The following is a 21,107-nucleotide window of genomic DNA, read 5'->3' as shown; positions in this document are numbered from 1 at the left end:
TTGTAATCTTCTGCCAAGTTATTGTACATTGATGTTTATATTGCTGTGAAATTGCATTAAATTACGGTAATTACAGAGGGCTCCGACCCTCGCTTTTTTTATACAGTTGTTATTGTTACCAAAGTATGACGGACTCTTGGTGAAATTCTCTCCTGCAGGCGTTCGGTGGAAGTTTACTTTTCGGCCGCTAGATGGCGGTGTGATGCAGAATGTCAGTGGAAAGGATCTTTTCCTCTATTGCCTTCTGACTACTTCCACCGCTCTGCCGACATCACTTCCGCTTTGCAGATGTGATTAAGGGGCTGTTTACACAGCTGCGGCCGATGAGCGGTCATCGGCTTAGCAGCTGTTTGGCCTCATGGCAGAGGCGGAGACCTTTATATAGCCGGTCATTTGACCGGAAAGAGCGAGACGGCATCCATTCTATCATACTATGCAGCGAGGTATGTTACATGTCTTTAGTGAGGTACAGGACGGGGGATGATTGATTCCCCCTTAGCGTCCTTTCTATGTGTTTTACTGCTTTTACACCTACCTGGTGTCTTTTTTATAGATCATTGGGCCATAGTTCTGTGAACTTTCAGCTCTTATGGATCTTGGTGTTTAGATGGGAATTCTCCATTTGTATTGTGGATTATACAGCTACCAAATTCTGGGATCTGGCTATTGTTTTCACTGGAGGAGGTATGTAACCCAAACCTATATGGGGACCTTCTATATGGGAATTCGTGGGGAGAGAGGTTGTTGTACCCCCTCCTCTCACAGACATATTTATGGACCTAGCTGTCCCGCCCCCCCCCCCCCCCCCTTAGGGGGATTTTGTTCTCAGATAAATGCAGATAAGTACACATATGTGATCCTGGTATCTTTCTTTCCAGGAAAATTCCCTTCTTGGTTGGATTGTATTTTTTTACATCTGCATTGAGGGTTTCAAGGTTGCAATTGAGGCTACCAGCCCCTTCTCCCTAATATATCCCCTATTATATCTCATATGGTATTTTCATCCATACATATATATATATATATATATATATATATATATATATATATATATATATATATATATATATAATATATTATCTATATTAGGCTTTTGTGCCTATGCTAATATTATACCACCACCTTTATGATCCACATATATTGGCCTCCCGGCGCCTGCAGAGGAGATATCCCTTCATCTTGTCCGTCCTATTTTGAGGTTAGCATAATTATAGTTGAAAAATGATGCAATATGTATCAATGTATGAATATGAAATATTTGTTTATAATGATTGTAATTTTTGTATTTTCACTATATTCTCTTTAGTGAAGTACCTATTTGGTCTTGGCAATGCCCTGATGAAGCAATGAATGCGAAACACGTCGGCTTATCCAGGGACCAATAGTCTGCAAAATATATATTAGGATCCAGTAGTGTGGTATTTTTGGTACACAGTTATCATACACACACGGACCGGTATATCTTTTATGTACTGTATGTCTTGTTGTCATGTTTTTTATTCTTTTGTAATAAAATTAATATATTTTTTATACATATATGAGTGTTGTATTTGTATTCCTGCAACCACCAGTTATGCCGGTATAATCCCGCTTTCTTGGGTCCTCTCTTGGCCCCTACTACCCCTTGTTTTTTGTCCTAGTTTCTTGGGGATGATGGCATACATTTCACGGTATCCATTTTTTTTGACGAGGATGTCTCAACCCGAATCGCCCGTGTGTTGCCAGCGTCCCTGCATGGCTGACGGCACCCCCACTTAGCGTGGGAGGTCTCCCGTATCTGAGCGGTGCCCACTTCCTGGATGGTGAGTACTGTTACCCCCTTGTCCCTGGGGACTTTTGGGGAGTTGTGGGCCCACTCTTGGGGGATAGCAGGGCTGGTGGTCTCTGTAGGATCCCCCTTCTGGCCGGGTTATGGGTTCTCCCTCCCTCCCTGCTCCCTCTGGGGGCGCTGTATGGGGTCCTGTGGGGGCCCTGGGGTCCCTGATATTAGCCAGAATGTGTTTTGTGCACTTGTCATGTTTTATGGTGTACAGAATCTAAGCTCTGTGTGAGGACAGCAGCCATTATGGGATTCTGCACAGGCTCCCGGTCGGGCGCCATCTTGGATGTGGGCAATATGCCTAGTAAGGGCAAGCGGCCATTTTCCCTGTGACTTTTGTCATTGACTTTCAATAGGCACCTTTTCTCTGGGCTCGAGGGCTGGCCTCTAGCGATGTGAGGTCACTTCCTTCTTCTTTACACTTTCTCCTGTGTAAAAATGAGCTAACAGGCTGAGGATTTTTGTTAATCCTTCTGTCATTTTTCCAAAACGTTTTTTTACTTGTGGCTAGTGTGTTTTCACAGGGGGCTCTTTCTATTAGTGCAGATTGCGGGGGGGTCCGCAGGAACCGCCGATTTAAAGGGCCAGCTTCCCTTTTTCTTTTTAAGGCTAAACTGGACTCCCAGGATAATGAATCCCCCACAGACCTGGTGGGGGCTTCGGGTACTCCTGAATCCTCTTCCATGGCCTCCATAATTGCTGCTTTTGCGACTTTGGCGGCTCAAGGGGAATCTGCTGATGTCGTCTCGCTCCTCAAAAAACAGCCTGTGCCCTCCCAGTCCTCTGACTCTGAGCCCGATGGTCCCCCTGAGAGGGTCCCGGTCCTCCGCTTCTGAGAGGGAGGAGGAGGGGGTATTTTCCTCGGTGGCACCGGAACGCGCTACGATGGATGCTCTCATGGCAGCATAACAGTAACTATCAATCTTGGCGATGAGCCAGCTCAGTCAAGTAAGCGGTCCGGTTTCGGGTTCCACGGAACCCAATAGTGGGGTCAGGCTTTTTTCCTGCCCTGAGGAATTTCACAAGATTGTGAATGGCCAGTGGCGGCGCATATAGCACATGGTGGTGGTGCCTAAGCATTTTTCCACCGCTATCCGTTTTTGGGGGCGGTAGACAAATGTTGGACGGTGTCCCCAAGCAGGGGAACACACTATGTCTAGGCTGAATATGTCCACCTTGCTGCCAGTAGAGGATTCCCCGGTATTCAGGGATCCGGCAGATGGGAGTGTGGAAGCGCTTGCCCGCCACATTAATCTAGTGGCGGGTTCCCTGTTGAAACCTGTGTTTGCCTCAGTGATGGCCTCTCAGGCGCTCACAATGCAAGGGGCTTCTGCAGCAGGATCAGCTTATCCACACGATGTTCCTGTGTGGCGCAGCCTTGGACGAGGCTCCGTTGGTCGCCCGTTTGTCGGTGGTGGGGATTGCGATCCCCCGCATTACCTGGTTAAAGAGCTGGTCGGTTGACCACGTGTCCAAACAGACTGTGTCTGAGGTCCCCTAAGAGGGGGGTCGTCTTTTTAGGGAAGCTCTAGATGAGTTGATTAAGGGGCTCATGGGAGGTAGGAGTACTCTGCTGCCCCAGGTCACCAAGGGTAAGTCCCCCCCCCGCACGCGGAGGGGGCCCTCCTTCAAGACTCAACATAATTGCTTTGGGACGCAGGAGAATGGTAAACCCTTCCGACTTCCCTGGCCACAGAAGCCGTGGTCGGGTGAGCCAAAAGCCAGTCAGTCTGGTTTGGCGGCCCTGGTTTGGCAGCCCAGTCCACCTCTTCCAGAAGGGAAGCCTTCACCCATTGTCGGGGTGGGGGGATGTCTGCTTTCCTTTCAGGAACCCTGATTGTCCAGCATTCAGGACAGGTGGGTTCACTAACTGATTCATTCAGGGTAAAAGATCGAGTTTCGATCTCGCCCCGCAGGTTCTTCCCATCCATTCTCCAGCTGTCCTCTGATCGTCTCAGAGATCTCATGGGGGCTGTGCACGATTTGTATGCCCAAGGAGTCATTGTACCCGTTCCTTCCCGGGCAAGGTTTTGCGATTTTTACTCCAACCTGTCCACGGTGCCCCGGAAAGAGGGCAAGGTGCATCCGATTCTGGACTTGTAGTCCCAGAACTGCTTTGTGCAGGTACAGAAGTTCAGGATGGAATCCATCCGGTCGGTGATGGCCTCGTTGAGGCCTGGGGACTTCCTGACATCCATCGACTTGCAGAATGCGTATCTCCACATCCCTATTTTCGAGGGTTATCAGAGATGTCTCCGCTTTGCTGTGATTGGGGGGCATTACCAGTTTGTGGCGTTGCCTTTCGGTCTCGCTTCGGCTCCCAGGGTTTTCACCAAGGTGTTGGCTCCGGTTCTAGCTTTACTGCGTTTACGGAGCATTGCGGTCCTCGGTCACCTGGATGACCTCTTGTTAAGGTCAAACTCATGTGTGACCTAGGCGAAAGATCTGGCCGTGACGGGTTAGACACTTCAGGAGTTCAGGGGGACCGTCAATTTTCAGAAGTCAGCACTGACTCCCTCTACTTGTCTCCAGTACCTAGGGATGGTCCTGGACTCTGCTCAATCTTGGGTCTTCCTACCGGAGGACAAATTCGGGACACTGCGGGAGGAGGTCAGAGCTCTCGAGAACGACGATCTCTCCTCTTTGCCGACCTGCATGCGGGTTTTGGGCCTGATGGTCTCGACCTTCGAAGCAGTTCCGTTTGCTCACTTTCACACCAGGTCTCTGCCAGCGGAGATCCTGGACAGGTGGGACAGGACACCTCAGTCCTTGAAAAGGAGAATTTCCTTGAGTCATCCGGTGCAGTCGGATCTCCTGTGGTGGCTCCAGCCGCAGTCCTTGCTACCTTGCTACCGATCAACGTCTTGGAGCTCCTTGCGATCAAGCTTTGTCTGTTCCAGTGGTCATCTCAGCTTCAGGGGTGTCCGGTGCGAGTACAGACGGACAATCCCATGGCTGTGACTTATATCAATCACCAAGGGGGCACGAGGAGTGCCCAGGCGGTCAAGGAAGTGGCCGAGATTCTATCCTGGGCGGAATCGCATGTTCCAGCGATCTAAGCCGTTCACATTCCGGGTATGGACAACTGGCAGGTGGACTATCTGAGTCACCAGGCTTTGGACCAAGGGAAATGGTCCCTGCATCCGGAGGTGTTCCACCTCCTGTGCGCCGGTGCGGGACACCGGACGTGGATTTGTTTGTGTCCCGTCTCAAAACAAAGGTGGAAAGGTTCGTGGCCAGGACTCGCAATCCTCTGGCAGACGCCGCGGACGCGTTGGTGGTGGCCTGGCACCACTATCGGCTGCTGTATGCCTTTCCTCTGATTCAACTGTTGCCAGGTTCCTCCGCAGGTTGGCGTCGGAATGGATGTCAGTCATTCTGGTGGCCCCGGACTGGCTTCGACGGTTCTGGTACGTGGACATCGTTCAGAGAGTCATCGAACCTCTCTGGTGGCTTCCGCTGCGAGACGATCTTCTGTCTCAAGGACTGATCTTCCATCCTGCTTTACAGTCTCTGGCTTTCACGGCATGGCTGTTGCAAGCCAGGTCCTGAGGGATAGAGGTCTTCCTCAGGCGGTCATCCCTACCTTGTTACAGGCTCGCAAAGCCACTTCAAGGAAGATTTCTCACCGCACCTGGAAAGCGTATATCGCGTGGTGCAAAATGCATGGTTTTCACCATCGTTCCCTCTTGGTGGCAAAGGTCTTGGCCTTCCGGCATAAGGGCGTGGTTCAGCATCTGGCGCTGACTACGGTCAAGGGTCAGTTGTCGGCCTTGGCCGTCTTTTTTCAACGACCTTTGGCGTTGCATTTTTTGGTCCGCACCTTCATTCAAGGGGTGTGGCATTTGGCTCCCCCGAGGTGAGCTCTCTTGCTTCCCTGGGATCTGAATTTGGTTTTGTCAGTATTACAATAACCTCCCTTCAAGGACATCAGAGAGATTCCTCTGTCTGGGTTGTCACAGAAAGTTGCCTTTCTGGTGGCTATTATGTTGGCTCGCAGAGTGTCTGAAATGGCGGCATTGTCCTGCCGTTCTCCTTATCTGGTACTTCATAGAGGTAAGGTAGTTCTGCGACCGAATCAGTCTTTTCTTTCCAAGGTGGTTTTCTTCATTCCACCTCAATGAGGTGTGATATTTGGGGTGCACATGCACAAGCCGGGTAAACGTAATCAAGAAGTGGTTTATTTTCTTCAAAACAGAAATAAAGCTTCCAGCAGCAAACAGTCCAGAAAATAGGTATAACTTAAAAGTCCGCTTAACTTCAGCATAAATGGAAATTATAAAACAATACCGGCTTTTGGCAGGGGGATTATACCCCAGGTATGTCGTCCCAAGCAGCAGCTTGTCTCCAGCCACCATGCAGCATACAAACACACACTTGTTTCTCACAGCTCAGTCTCCCAGGTGTATCTCCAGCTCCTACCCTCCACACCCACTGACACTACTTCCTGTCTTTTAAGAGCTGTCTCTCTGGGAGAGGGCTTAACCCTTGCCTTCCTGTGATCCTATACTTCCCTTAAAGGGACCACAGCCCAAATATTGGTGAAATGTAACACCCCTCGAGGACCCAACCTCTATGACCTCCACATATTCCCCCCCCCCCTCTGCCTCAACGCAGAAGTCTCCCGGGCCAATGTTCTACCATAAAGTTGAATTCCTGGAGGGACAGGAACCACCTCATCACCCTGGCATTGGTCTGCTTGTTTTGTCGCATCCAGGTCAACGGGGCATGGTCGGACACCAGGCGAAACTTCCTACCCAGCAGGAAGTAGCGCAGAGAGTCTAGTGCCCACTTGATGGCGAGACACTCCCGCTCCACCACAGCATAGCTTCTCTCTGCCGCCGTCAGTTTCCTACTGAGAAAAACTATGGGGTGCTCTTCCCCATTGACTACATGCGACAAGACAGCACCCAGTCCAGTATTTGAGGCATCCCTCTGTACTACAAACTCTTTGGAAAAATCTGGCGCTACTAGCACTGAATGCTCACACAATGCGGTTTTAAGCTTCTGAAATCCTTCCTCGGCCTCTACATTCCACGCTATCATCACGGACCCTTTTGTCAAGTCCGTCAATGGGGCCGCAATAGTAGCAAAGTTGGGGACGAACCTTCAAAAGTAACCGACTATGCCTAGAAAGGCCCTGACCTGTTTTTTTGTTAGGGGGCGGGGCCAGTTCTGGATGGCTTTTACCTTATTCATCTGAAGCTTTACTAGTCCCCTACCCACAATGTACCCCAGGTACTTCACTTCCTCCATCCCAACAGCTGACTTCTCTGGATTTACAGTAAACCCTGCTCTTTTCAAAGAGTCTAGGACAGCCTGGACCCGAGATAAATGGGACTCCCAATCTGTGCTGAAAATGATGAGGCCATCCAGATATACCGAAGCGTATCGTCCATGGGGCCGTAATGTTTTGGCCATAGACCTTTGAAACCTGGCTGGGACGGAGTGTAAACCAAATGGCATTCTTTTATATTGCAAGTGGCCTTCTGGAGTGGAAAAAGCTGTTTTTTCCCTGGCATCCTTGGTGAGAGGAATCTGTCAATACCCTTTTGTAGGGTCTAGTGTGGTAATGTACCGGGCGGGACCAAACCTCTCAATCAATTCGTCTACCCGGGGCATTGGATATGCGTCAAATTTTGAGACTTCATTAAGTTTTCTGAAGTCATTGCAAAATCGCAGAGTGCCATTAGGTTTTGGTACCAGAACGATAGGACTTGACCATTCACTCTGCAATTCTTCAATGATGTCAAGTTCCAACATTCTTTTTACCTCTTCAGGCACCGCTTTTCTATATGCTTCTGGTGATGCGATAGGGCTTTAAGCGGATTTTTACATTGGGCTCTGTAACAACGTCATGCTCAATTATATTGGTTAAACCTGGCAATCCTGAAAACTTCTCTTTATTTCTCTGCAGGAATTCTCTCACTTGTTGGCTTTGGGACTTAGTCAGAGTGGCAGCAACATGCACTAGCTCAACTCCTGCAGGGTCTTCTACAGTGACCCCTACCACAGCGGATACCTGATCTCGGTCTCTCCAGGGTTTTAGCAAATTCACGTGGTAGATTTGGTAGGGTTTCCTCTTCCCAGGTTGGTGTACCCTGTAATTCCCATCACCAACTTTTTCCACCACCTCAAATGGACCCTGCCACCTGGGCAAGAATTTGCTTTCTACTGTGGGTATTAACACAGCTACCCGGTCTCCTACCTGGAGCTGTCTTATCCTGGCGGACCAGTTATACACCCTCCTCTGGGCATCCTGTGCCTTTTGGAGGTGTTCCCTTACCAACGGCATTACTTTTGCCACCCTCTTTCTCATTTGGGAAATATGCTCCACCACAGTTTTGTGTGGTGAGGACTCACTTTCCCACGTTTCCTTCACCATATCCAGCAATCCGCGGGGTCTTCGCCCATACATTAGTTCAAATGGCGAAAACCCTGTGGAGGTCTGCGGAACCTCCCGGATGGCAAATAACAAGGCCGGGAGCAACATGTCCCAATCTTTGTCATCCCTCTGGACCACTCTTTTTAGCATGGATTTTAAGGTCTTATTAAACCTCTCAACAAGGCCATCTGTCTGCGGGTGATAGACGGACGTTCGCAACTGTTTGATCTGAAAAAGTTTGCAGAGGTCCGCCATCATTTTTGACATAAACGGGGTGCCCTGATCCGTCAGGATCTCTTTAGGTAGCCCAGTGCGTGAAAACATATGAAACAACTCTCGCGCAATAGCCTTAGAGGTTGTTTTCTGTAATGGGACTGCCTCCGGATACCTGGTTGCGTAGTCTAATACTACTAATATATATTGGTGTCCCCTCGCAGATTTTACTAAAGTCCCCACCAGGTCCATAGCAATCCACTCAAACGGCACCTCAATTATAGGCAAGGGAACTAAGGGGTTCCTATGGTGTGACACTGGGGCTGTTAACTGACAGGTGGGGCAGGAAGCACAGTACCTCTTTACCTCCGCCTTCACGCCTGGCCAGTAAAACCGGTCAGTTATTCTGGCCTCTGTTTTCTCCGCTCCCAGGTGTCCGCCTAATGCGTCATTGTGAGCTAAATCGAGGAGCCTTCGCCGATACGACTGGGGAACCAGCAACTGTTCAATAATTTCCCCTCGGCTTTCAGTCAATTGATAGAGCAAATCCTTAATGAACGCAAAGTGCGGAAACTTTTGTTCTGCCCCTGGTATTTGTGGGACTCCGTTCACCACTGAAATCTGTTCCCGGGCATTGACTAAAGAGGGATCCTGTAACTGGGTGGAGCTAAATGCCCCCTTGGATATGTCCAGGTTTGGGTGCACTGGTCTGGGGGAAACCTCTCCTTCAGCCTCCCCAAGGGGAATCTGCAGTGGGGAGAGTTCCTCCTCATCTTCCCCCAACATGACCTGTAACAGAGAGTCCCCCCCCCCCCCCTCAGGGGTCGGCTCGGGCTTGAGACCAGGAACATGAGCGTCATCCATCATATCAACATTTTATAGTATAACACTACCACCCCTAGGTGTTTCAAAGCTAATGGGGTGTGTTGTGGGCAGTTCTGGACCGGACTCCTGAGACTTTAGCCCTTCAGGCCCCACTGTCTCTAGTTCTCTGGGCCGTCCAGGTAGTCCACTCTGCACCTGGTTCCATAGTTCAAGGAATAGTGGACAATCCCGCCCCACTATGATATTGTGGATTAAGCTGTTTACCACCCCTACTTCCTGTGTCACTGAGGTGCAGCCATAAGAAACAGTCACAGGTACCAAGGGGTACTCCCTGGTATCCCCATGGATACATACTACCCGAAGAGTCTTACTCATAGGGCCAAGTCTCCCGATCACTCTAGCGTGGACCAGTGTCACCATACTCCCGGAGTCCAGTAATGCCTTGGCAGGAAGGTGGTTCACCCAAATCTCGCATTCAAACTGTCCTGCTGTTAGATCGAGATGGGTGGTACATGCTAGTTGGGCATAGAAGGAGACTCTCCTGCCCACCCCACATTCCATGGGCTCCTCCTGAAGTGGGCAGTGCGCCCGGGTATGGCCCCAGGACCGGCAACGCCAACACTGTATGTCTCCCATTCGGTTGCCAGGGGCCGATCTCCGTGGATCTGGCGAAACTGAGGCAGGGATGCAGGTTCCCGAGTCTGGTAGGGCTCCCCTCCTGGAGGCTGCAGCTGGCCATCCTGCCTTTGATGTGGGTTCTCGTCGCTTGGCAGGTCCGAGCCGATCCTCCACCATGGTATACCTTTCGGCCAACTTCCCCAACTGGTCAGCTGTTGCAGGGTCTCCATGGCTTACCCAGCGTTGAAGGTCATCCGGCAGGGACCGCAGGTTCCTGTCCATCACCACCCGTTCCAGCATTTGTGGGCCAGACATTTCTGGCTGCAGCCATTTTTTGACCAGCTGCACCAGTTCATGCATCTGAGACCTCGGCGGGCGGTCAGGTTGGTACCTCCAGCGATGCACCCTTTGGGCCCTAACGGCTGTAGTCACCCCTAGGCGGGCCAGGATCTCAGCCTTCAGCCGCTCATAGTCTTTGATGTGTTTCGTCGGAAGATCAAAGTAAGCCTTTTGCGGGTCACCGGTAAGGAAGGGGGCGATGATGCCAGCCCATTGGTCACGGGGCCATCCCTCTCGCTCCGCTATCCTTTCAAAGGTAAACAGGCTTCTACATCATCATTTGGAGTCAGTTTCTGTAAAACATAGCTGGCTCTTACGGCTATTAGGTTGCCAGGGCCAACATCTACTTGCTCTCGTCCTTGAGCTGGCTGCTGTACTGCCTCCTTTAAGGCCGCCACATGCGTTTGTGTAGCCTCGGGCTGGGCTGTAAGATGGGTGAGCAGCAAGCGGGTAGTCTCCTGCTGAGCTGCTATAGCCTCCTCATGGCAATGGTTCCCTTGTATGGAGGCTTGCTGCTGGGACACAGTGGCTTGCATTAGCGCCTTGATAACCTCCTCCATGTCTTTTCCTGCTGTATGCAAAGACTTCACCCAAGACATGCAAATGGGTACACTGTCTCTTTAATGTCACTTTTAATCGGCTTTTCGGTTTAAATGCACTGCCCGCATCCGAAACACCAGTTGTGATATTTGGGGTGATAGCGCGTTTCCTCAGAGCGTATGACCTCTTACGCTCTGACGAAATGCGCGTCAGGTGGAACGCACGCTGCACGCTCTGGGAAGCCTGGTGGAGCGCAAGCCAGTAGTGACCGTTCTCCATTCACAGGGGCCATCCGCAGCAGCCGATTTTAAACTTTTTTTGTACTATTCATCAGCACTATTAAATAAAGCGACAATAAAGAGACAACTACACTGGGACTTCCACAAAGGACCGTTATTGAAATACCTACCGGGTTATATTCATGGGTCTACTCCAAGGTACTGTAACTAACTTCTTATAGCATCCACGCGGAACAATGGAGATCAAAAACTCTATCCGTCCTTTCTCCCTCTTTCTCAATGCTGGAAAGGTTTGATTCATCCAATGTAATGGTTTATGTGACTTAGTAGTTAATATTATCCTGCTCTTGGGGATGTGGAGGCGGGGGTCCCCTAATTCTCGGGGTGGCGTTTGCCTCCATTTTCCCCAAAAATGTTGAAAAGTTCTTAGACCCATATCACAGCAATTGTTACGTGATAAACATGCTAACAGTTCAAGGAGTCATAATCTACTTGACAGTACCTTTTTAATTTTCTTCAACCTTTGAGGGAGAATTTTTTTTTTTTTTTTTTTTTTTGTGTGTCCCTGGGCGGTACTGCCGAACCCAGGGATACATTGGTTATTCACCAAATATATCATATCTTGCAGTCCTTTTATTCTTTATTCATTGCCTATTGTTATATATTGAATCTAGGCTTACGTTAAGTCTTTTCTTTTTTTCTTGTTTGTTTAATAATGGATGGGGAGTTGTCCGGCTTCAGACTGGCGTGTTGTCCGTAATTTGTTCAAATTTTTACGGCTTCTCACCTGACAGACCGGACTGTACTCCTTCCACTCACCCCCCAGTAGGGAATATTATTCATAATCCATTCAAAGTTAAATAATTCTTTAATTTGTACCTAATCCTGATTCTCACCTTCACGGTCTGTTGATCATTGTGTCGGTGATACTACTTACTTGTCTATTCTTCCTTCCTCCTTCTCTTCTTTCTTCTCTCTGCCTTTTCTCTACTACCCTTTTCCCCCTCCCCTCATTGTCCGTGTCCAATACCCCTTTGTCCCCTGACTTACCATGGCTTATTCACAGCTGGGAAAGAACCCCCTGATAATTTCCCATAATGTGAACGGCCTTAATATCCCAGAAAAGTGGAGGAAATTGCTATATGAACTACAAAAATCAAAAGCTCAAATTGTGTTTTTACAAGAGACACATTTCAAGGGACCCAAGATCCCTACCCTGACTGACAAAAACTACACTAAAATATATGAGGCATCTAGTACCATCACTAAGACTAAAGGAGTCGCTATTTTATTACACAAATCTGCACCCTTTATAGTTGAAAATCAACACTCAGACCCAGAAGGCAGGTTTCTGTTCCTCTCTGGTACATTATTTGGACGTCCAACCACGCTAGCAAATGTATATTTCCCAAATAAGGCACATGTGTCCTTTTGCTCAAGAATTATTGATGAATTAAAAAGCTTTGCCAGAGGATGTATTATTTTAGGGGGAGACTTCAATGTCCCCCTTAATCCCCTCCAGGACACATCTTCAGGTCATTCGTGTATTAAATACCAATCACTGAAAAAAATCAAACATGCACTAAGATCACTGAACCTGGTGGATACCTGGAGATCGTTACACCCGGTCGACAGGGATTTCACTTTCTACTCGGCACTGCACAATAGACACACAAGAATAGACCATCTGTTCATTACTCAGAGGGACCTTCCCAACCTTACGGACGCTAACATCGGGATCATCTCTTCATCTGACCACGCTCCGATATCACTCTCTCTCTCCTCAACCACGCATTGCAAACCAGTATTTAATTGGAGGCTAAACCCCTCTCTCTTAATAGACGCTAAAATACAAAGTGAAATTCAAACTACAATCACAAATTATTTCAATGAAAACAAATCATCTGATATCTCCCCCATGACCCTGTGGGAGGCCCACAAATGTGTGGTGAGAGGTGAATTCATTAAATACGGGGCCAGGAGAAAGAGAGAGAAGGAGCAACAGGTCCAAGATTTGATCACAAAAATTTCGACTCTTGAGGCTCAACATAAAATGTCATTAACCAAAGAACACCACCAAGAACTATTATCTCTTAGGAAATCCTTGTCCGAAATCCTAAACAACAAAATAAAAAGATCACTTTTTTTTTAAAAAGGCAATATACTACGAATTTGGGGATAAGGGAAGCAAGTACCTAGCAAGGGCATTAAAGGACGCGCAAGCCTCTACACACATTATGTCACTAAAAGACAAATCTAATAAACTAACACATGACCCGAGAAAGATAGTGGAATCCTTTCGATCTTTCTATGAGAAGCTTTACAACTTGCCCCCTCAGAATAGACACAGCGACCTCATAGGTTCCAGACATTCAATTATGAAACAATACATCATTGACAGTGGCCTTCCTCAAATTTCAGATGGAGATGTGGAGGCATTAGAAAAGGAAATTTCCCCAGAAGAAACCAAATTGGCAATTCTAGATCTTAAAAATGGGAAGAGTCCTGGTCCAGATGGACTAACGTCCCAATATTACAAAATGTTTGAAACCTCTTTAACAGACCCCCTAACAAACGCACTAAACATACTAACCAAACAGCATAAACCATCTCAAGATTTTCTTACTGCTCACATCACAGTGATTCCGAAAGCAGATAAAGATCCGACTACTTGCGCCAGCTACAGACCGATTTCCCTACTAAATCTAGATGTGAAGCTGTTAGCAAAAATCTTAGCAAATAGGTTAAGACCGCTATTGCAACAAGTTATAGGCCCTGAACAAGTAGGCTTCATGCCAGGCCATGAGGCTAGGGATAATACTATCAGATCCCTGAACTTAATACACGGAGCCCACAAATTAGGAATTGAAGGTCTGTTAATCTCAACCGACGCCGAAAAGGCTTTCGATAGAGTGGCCTCGGACTACATGTTGATGATTTGTGAACATATAGGACTGAAAAGTAGTATGATATCTTGGATAAGATCCCTCTACTCTAATCCCACAGCCAAAGTTAAGGTGAACAACATCCTTTCTGCCCCTATCCATCTAAAGAATGGAACTAGACAAGGCTGTCCTTTGTCACCCATCCTCTTTATATTGGCGTTAGAACCATTAATTAGACATATTAACGGGGACACAGATGTGCATGGCTTCGGCATTAAAGAAAGAGAATTCAAAGTTTCTGCTTATGCGGACGATCTCCTCTTCTATATATCACAACCACATATCTCCATTCCAAAACTGAACTTACATTTCCGCACCTTCAGATACATATCAAACTTTAAAATCAACCATTCCAAATCGGAGGCCATGGACATCTCACTCCCCGATAAAGTAAAACAATTAACTAAATCTAATTGCCCCTACAAATGGGATTTGACCTCACTTAAATACTTAGGAATCAAACTTATCCCAACTCTAGATGCCCTCTATAAGGCCAATTTTATCCCAATCCTGAAAAACATCACTAATGACCTGAGTAAATGGGATGTTAAACATTTCTCGTGGTTCGGCAGAGCAGCCATCTTAAAGATGGTCATCTTGCCTAGACTACTTTATTTATTTCACGCTTTACCCATCACAATACCTCCCTCCTTTTTCAGGAAACTAACGACTATTCAAAGGAAATTCATATGGGCCAACAAAAGACCTAGGATACAACTAAAATATATGCAATTACCCAAGATCAATGGAGGCATAGGGGTCCCGGATTATTATAAATATTACCAAGCCACTCACCTCACCAGAGCGATCGACTGGCACTGCCATTCAACTCAAAAGGACTGGGTGGCCATGGAGAGGCACTGCTCCCGGTATCTGACCCAGTTCCTGCTTTGGACAGACCCTCACAACTTCCCTTCTGAAGTTAAACACCACCCCTTAATCAACACCACCCTTACCATCTATCACAAGCTAGCGAAATCATATAACTTATCCACCAACCCGAGCCCTCTGACTCCGGTTTCCCACAACCCAGACTTTGTTCCGGGTCTTAATATAAAGTGCTCTGCTGACCATCCTTTGCTCATTAAACATTGCATTCGTGATCAAAAAATTCTATCTCTTCACGAACTAAACAACCTAAAACCCCAAAACATATTGAACCAGTGGAATTATATCCAGCTGCACAGCTTTGTTCAAAATAACAAAAAGAAAACTTTGTGGGCTAGACAACTAACTGCTTTTGAGAGGATATGTGAGAGACAGTCCCCAATATCGAAAACGACATCGATGACCTATCAGTGGCTTATAGCCCCGTCGCCGAATTTTGACGACAAAAATAAGAAATTATGGGAACTCGAGTTATCACGCAAAATTTCTGATAGGAAATGGGAGAAGGCCTGTGTATTTACTCACAAATGCTCCCTGAGCACAAAAACTCAAGAAACGTCATTTAAAATCCGCACGCAATGGTACATAACACCAGCGAAAATTAAGACGTGGTCCCCACAGTACTCCGGAAGGTGTTGGAGATGTCTAGCTCACACAGGCACATTTCTACATATTTGGTGGAATTGTGACATAATCAAAACCTTTTGGAACAAAGTTGTGCTCCTGATCAAACATATCACTGGTTCTACCTTAGAATTTAATGCGGCAAGCTGTTTATTACACATCAATAAACTCTCATATAGGTCATATAAAAAGTCTCTAACGAGACATCTACTCAACGCGGCCAAATGTCTTATACCTTTATACTGGAATTCCAAATCCGTCCCCTCGACTAAGAATTGGGTAGACAAGGTAACTTCCACATATGAAATGGAGGAAACTCTAGCCATCAAAAAAGAAAATAGCGGACCCTTCCATGTCATGTGGAGACCATGGTTGATATTTACTCTTTCTTCGGATTTTAAAAAAAATGACTGAAGATTAGCAATCTCACAATTAACCCTCACATTCCACCTGGACCTTTAGTATACGCTTCTACAATGAGCTACTTGATCAAGTACCACTTATCAATAGTACTCCATTACCTCCCCCTCCCTTCCCTTTACTTTTCCTTCTCCTTCTCTTTCCTTTTTACTCGTCTTCTTTAATTCCTATCTTCGCTTCCTTCCCCGCCCTCTAGTGGCCTTCTTTGAGACAGGCATATGTCTTTGGTCCTGTCTCATCTGAGAGAGGGTATCCAGTTTAGATACCCCCATTATACCTCAGGAGCTGACTTACATGTTTTATGTTGTTGCACTAACTTTTGATCCAACATTACATGATGTTGTAATTTATGTACATGTTGTACAGTTATACCAACATGTCATACTGCCATTGTTAATACTGTACATGTTTATTATTGCGATTCAATAAAGCTTTTATTGAAAAAAAAAAAATAAAGCTACTTTTTAATGGTACTACACTATTATTTTTCCTTAAATAATGGACCTGGAGGATCGATTATACCCAAGGGAGCGGTCCCGGACCACAGGGAACCACAAGGCCCAGCAGTCACCTCCTAGGCTCAGGAAGCCACAAGCCCAAAAGGTCTTTCTACCATAAGGTATTTAAGACCCACTACCTCTAGTGAGTGCAAACCCCCATTATTTCAAGTCACGCCTAATTTACCAGCAGTTGGACTACTGGAGGACCCAACACTAAGCACCTGCACTTTCCTTTACCTGGCACTGAAAATTCCTACCCACGCACAAAGTCACGTATGAACTGTTTATTGGGACATTTTTTGCACTATTTCTGCACTTTATGTTAACCAAAGTATTTATTTAAGGTTGATGTGTATTCCTATTTCATGTACACTAATTGTGAACATCACTGGTTTACTACCATTTAGCTGTGTGACCTACACACATAGTCATATATCTATATATTTTTTATACCACTTGATTGCCAACTTTATTATCCAGGGTATGAACAAGTAATTTCTCACATAAAAAAGAGAGAAAGGAGGCGCAAACACCTAGTGCATTACCCGTGGTACACTGTTAATAATTTTAATAAAATGCCAAATGCATACTCACAGACATGAAGATAATAAAATCGTGTTACAAGAATCCACAATGCATAAACAGGAACATGTCCTTGAAGTCAGGACCGCTAACGCGTTTCGGGAGTCAAGCCCCCTTCCTCAAAGCAAAGTAATTGCTCACCCCTGATTATTAGCAAGCGCTATATTAATCCCAATAGTTTTTTTGGGGTTTTCAATTTTTCACTCATTCCTTATCCTATAGCAGCTGCTTTCACTACCCCTTACCCACCTTATTTATTTAACCCACTCATCCCCAGATAGGTCATCCACAGGCGCGAGGGATATACACCTATTGGAGTATATATCTTTACACATTATTTTTACTGTCCCTCCTTATGGGGTGTCTTTTCTGGGTTTGTTCCAGTTTTTTCCTGTGGGCTCAGGCTGTTTCTGGCCTTGCTATTTGCGTTACCTTCTAAATTGGTTACGTTGCTTTCCCACCCCTCATACCTGCACTGCTTTGGGACGTCCCATTAATGAAGGCTAATACCATCGGGCGGCGACTGTCAGAGGACATAGAAAATAGAATTGTTGTAAGAATTTACCGTAAAATTATTTTCTCTGAGTCCTCTGACAGTCGCCGCCCCCGCCCCTCTGGTTTTTGGATCTGGGGGTTGTTGCCTTCCAGGACTGCTTGCTACAAACTAAGGTAATATCAGATTGGGTACAGGATAATGGCTGAGGGATGGCCCCCTAGTGGTGTGCCGAGGTATAAAAGTTTTTTTGTATTAACCTGATAATTAATTATCTGCCTAGCCTGCTCCTGCAGAGTGCGCCATTACCCATTAGTGAAGGCTAATACCATTGGGCGGCGACTGTCAGAGGACTCAGAGAAAACAATTTTACAGTAAGTTCTTCCAAAAATTCTATTTTTCCTGTCTGTTCCAGTAAGTGACTGGAACAAAATCTCTTCAGTCTGTTTTAATGCGGGGATTGTGCCTTTATTTATGTGAAATCTCCCCAGTAGGGACAGCAATGAAACTTCAGAAAACAGACTATAACTATATATATATATATATATATATATATACAGACTCTCCATAAATCCAAGCCTAAAAGCCACATTGAATGAACAAAAGGAGCCCATAATGTCTTACTGTTCGTGGAAATAGAGGTCTGGCACCCAGAAATAGGACAACGGCAGTGTAATATGGCTTAAATTGCAAAAATCATCTGGGTTCCAATATATAAAATCATTTTTCCACACCTGGGGACAGAAATGTACTTGTTAGTTGAAGATGTCTCCTAATACTAAGAACAACACTAATAGGAGAGCTGGAATGATTCTTACCACAGATAGCCAGAAGTACGTTGTCATTGTCTGCGTCTTTTCAACCTAGGGAAATGGGACACTAATGAGAAGGGTAATCAACTGCACTTATCCACTAAGTGTTCCAATAGCTGCCGGGACGGAAATGGGTAAATGTCAATTACAAATGATCATGCAAAATCATATTAAAACTGTAAAAAAAAGTAATGCCAGTGCAATGTAAGCTTTTTTTTTTTTGCATTAATAATATTTTATACGTCAGTATAGAAAAAGAATAGTTTAGGGTCCATTCACACCTATCAGTGGCAGTGCCTTGCAGTAAAACCCATGTTAACACGTGTTACTACAATCATGGGAGAACACTATAATTGAACTAATGTGTGTTGTTTTGTGGTGTACTCTGTTGGAAAAAAATCATTCTCATCTGTTCTGGTCCGTTTTGGTGCAGTCTATATATATGATTGGGCCACCTTGCCAAAGCACACATTATTGCCCTACATAACGCGTGTTAATGCACAGCAAAGGAATGTGGAGTGAATGGGTCCCTATGGAAAATTATAAATTCATTATATCTGAATAAATCTGGAAAAGTAATTTAAAATAAAAATGTCATTATTTTAATATCTGGTCTAATGATGTCTTTTCAAAATGTTATTTTGTTTTAACCAAAAAATTGCATTATCTCTGTTTTTATGCATTGTGTGCAATATAAAATATTGTTACTGATTTCCAGTGTGAAAATATATTTGTATCTTTCATATTCATGACATGCACATCGCTATGAACTGTAGAGTGAGTGTATTTTATTAATTTTCTAGTTTGTATACTATTTTGTATATGGTTATTAGAGTAGTACAGTGGATTAAAGTATATGCAAACCCTCAACCTGTAAAACAGCCCTTTCAGTTTAAAATACAAAAGGCTAAACACTTTTGCCAATAGGTGTCCCTCATTCCCATCTCAAAAAGTTGGGAAGTATGATTACAGCCAACAGGTTTTATCCTTTTGTGATAAAGGTTTTATGTGAATAAATAAAAGCTAATCAGTTTAACCACCCTTGCCATTGTTAAAGTGTTACTAAACCCAGACTATATCTGGTCTCCCACAGTATACAGTACACAGAACATGGAAATGCAATTATTTTAGCAAATATAAACGGATAAATACCTCTTCTCATCAGCAATATATAGCAGCCTTGTGACTTGTATAATTTCCTAGTAAAACTCGTAGGAGTTTTTTTTCTCCCCTGATCCACTGTCTTGACATGTCTGGACAGTGCAGATTGGCCCTGTGCTGATCACATGCACTCTCCCAAGAAAAAAACAAAACTCTCCAGCAATACACACCAAACTGAGCATGTGCAGCCCGTCCCCTGGCTCTGTAAATGTCAGGTTAATTTTTGGAGACAGTGAAAGAAGAGGAGGATCAGAGAGACATGATCAAACAGCCTTTATACACAATGCAAAGGGTTAACCCCTTAGGTTCCACAGTGAGTGGAGCATACTTTAAGTGGTTTGTATCATCCATGTAAACTGTTACATTCTGCTGGAGAGTTTGTACTGTGAACAGACTTACTGGCTGAATCACCAGATGTAAATAGAAGAAAGAAAGCCTAAAAAAATTAAACCAATACAGCCATCATATCTAAGAATTTGTAAGCTGCAATGTAAGAAGTGTTTGCTTTTGAATTTAATACTGCTTTAAGCATATCAGACATGGTGTCCAGGAAGCTGACCCATGGAATCACCAAGAGTCAAACATGACACATAAGGTGGATGGACAAAAGCAAATTAGTTCTCACCACAGAATTAATTGAAATGAATGTTGAATCAACAGAAACGATCAGTGGTTTACTCCAGTCTTTTTTTGGCATAGTCATTGACAGTAAGGGTCCACGTTGAGTGATATTCAGATGGTCAACAACATCATATTCTTTACAGGTCCTGCTTAGTATGACCCCAACAAGGAAGTCTACAAATCAAGGGAGAGTAAGAATATATTAGTGTATGTTCGGCCAGTAAATTGCAGTAGTGTTGTCAGCTTGCTGTGGGTATTTTTTACATTGGGTTTTTGGTTGGCTTGGTTATCTGATAGACCAATGCTGGGCAGCCCTACAGCAAACTAAAGAAGTGCACACAACAACGCAACAACACTGCTGCCAATTGTGAGACAGCGGCTTAGCGTTGTCAGCCTAAAACAACTGTTGTTACTTGCAAGATCTCCTGGTAAGAAAGATTTCAACAGATTCACAAGAAAATGTACAGTGAGCTATAATGCCAAACATACTGAAAATAGTTTCAGGGTTTCTACACACTTTACCTATTATTTGTCTAATATATACATATGCTAGATTGCGCTTTACCAAAATTGGTCCATTGTTATGTTTTCTGAGCAGGTCTTCACACAGTGATGGAGTTCAGTGATCTTACATTGTATGCTTACTTTGTTCCTTGGTAGGAATCCTCCATTGTGGCCTCCTATCATTCCTGCATTTACCAATGCAAGGATTCCCAGTTGTGTTTTCAAATGCATGTCCAACCAAACTTTGTTGGGCTTTTCCCTGTATCAGGAGCTTTGATAGAAAGATTTCCCCTCATGTACCAATAGACACACACACACACACACACACATTCGTTTTGGTAGAGTAATGAAAAGGTTAGAACCTCTGTCAGCTTTTTATTGCTGTCTGTGTTCATCTTGCAGAATTCCACTAACTTCTTACAACTGTAATCACCAGAACAGGAAGTAAAGCGAAATCTTCTGAAAAAAGATCCTTCCCCGTGAATGTGTTATTAGAATGTGTTATTAGAGTAATGTTTGGCTGCAGGTTTCACCTTCCTCTTAAGCCACCTGGCAATAGAAGCAGGCTCCCTACAGTTG

At 45.3% G+C, this 21,107-nt stretch overlaps 1 protein-coding gene across 1 annotated transcript in view; it reads right to left on the bottom strand.

Annotated features, from left to right (window-relative positions):
• LOC309567538 (5-hydroxytryptamine receptor 3A-like) overlaps positions 1-21,107 on the bottom strand; it is a 425,909-nt gene that overhangs the window by 343,860 nt on the left and 60,942 nt on the right. The window contains exons 2-4 of the mRNA XM_082272922.1: positions 20,029-20,198; positions 18,249-18,293; positions 18,055-18,164 (exon numbers count right to left, since the gene is read on the bottom strand). Of these exons, the coding sequence (XP_082129048.1) occupies positions 18,055-18,164; positions 18,249-18,293; positions 20,029-20,198 (325 nt within the window). The remainder of the gene's footprint in view (positions 1-18,054; positions 18,165-18,248; positions 18,294-20,028; positions 20,199-21,107) is intronic.

This window comes from Pelophylax lessonae (assembly GCF_965119305.1).
Source record: "Pelophylax lessonae genome assembly, chromosome: 11".
In the NCBI taxonomy this organism is placed as follows: Eukaryota; Metazoa; Chordata; class Amphibia; order Anura; family Ranidae; genus Pelophylax; species Pelophylax lessonae.
The sequence above is the reverse complement of the archived record's forward strand: the minus strand, read 5'-3'. Positions and strand labels throughout refer to the sequence as shown.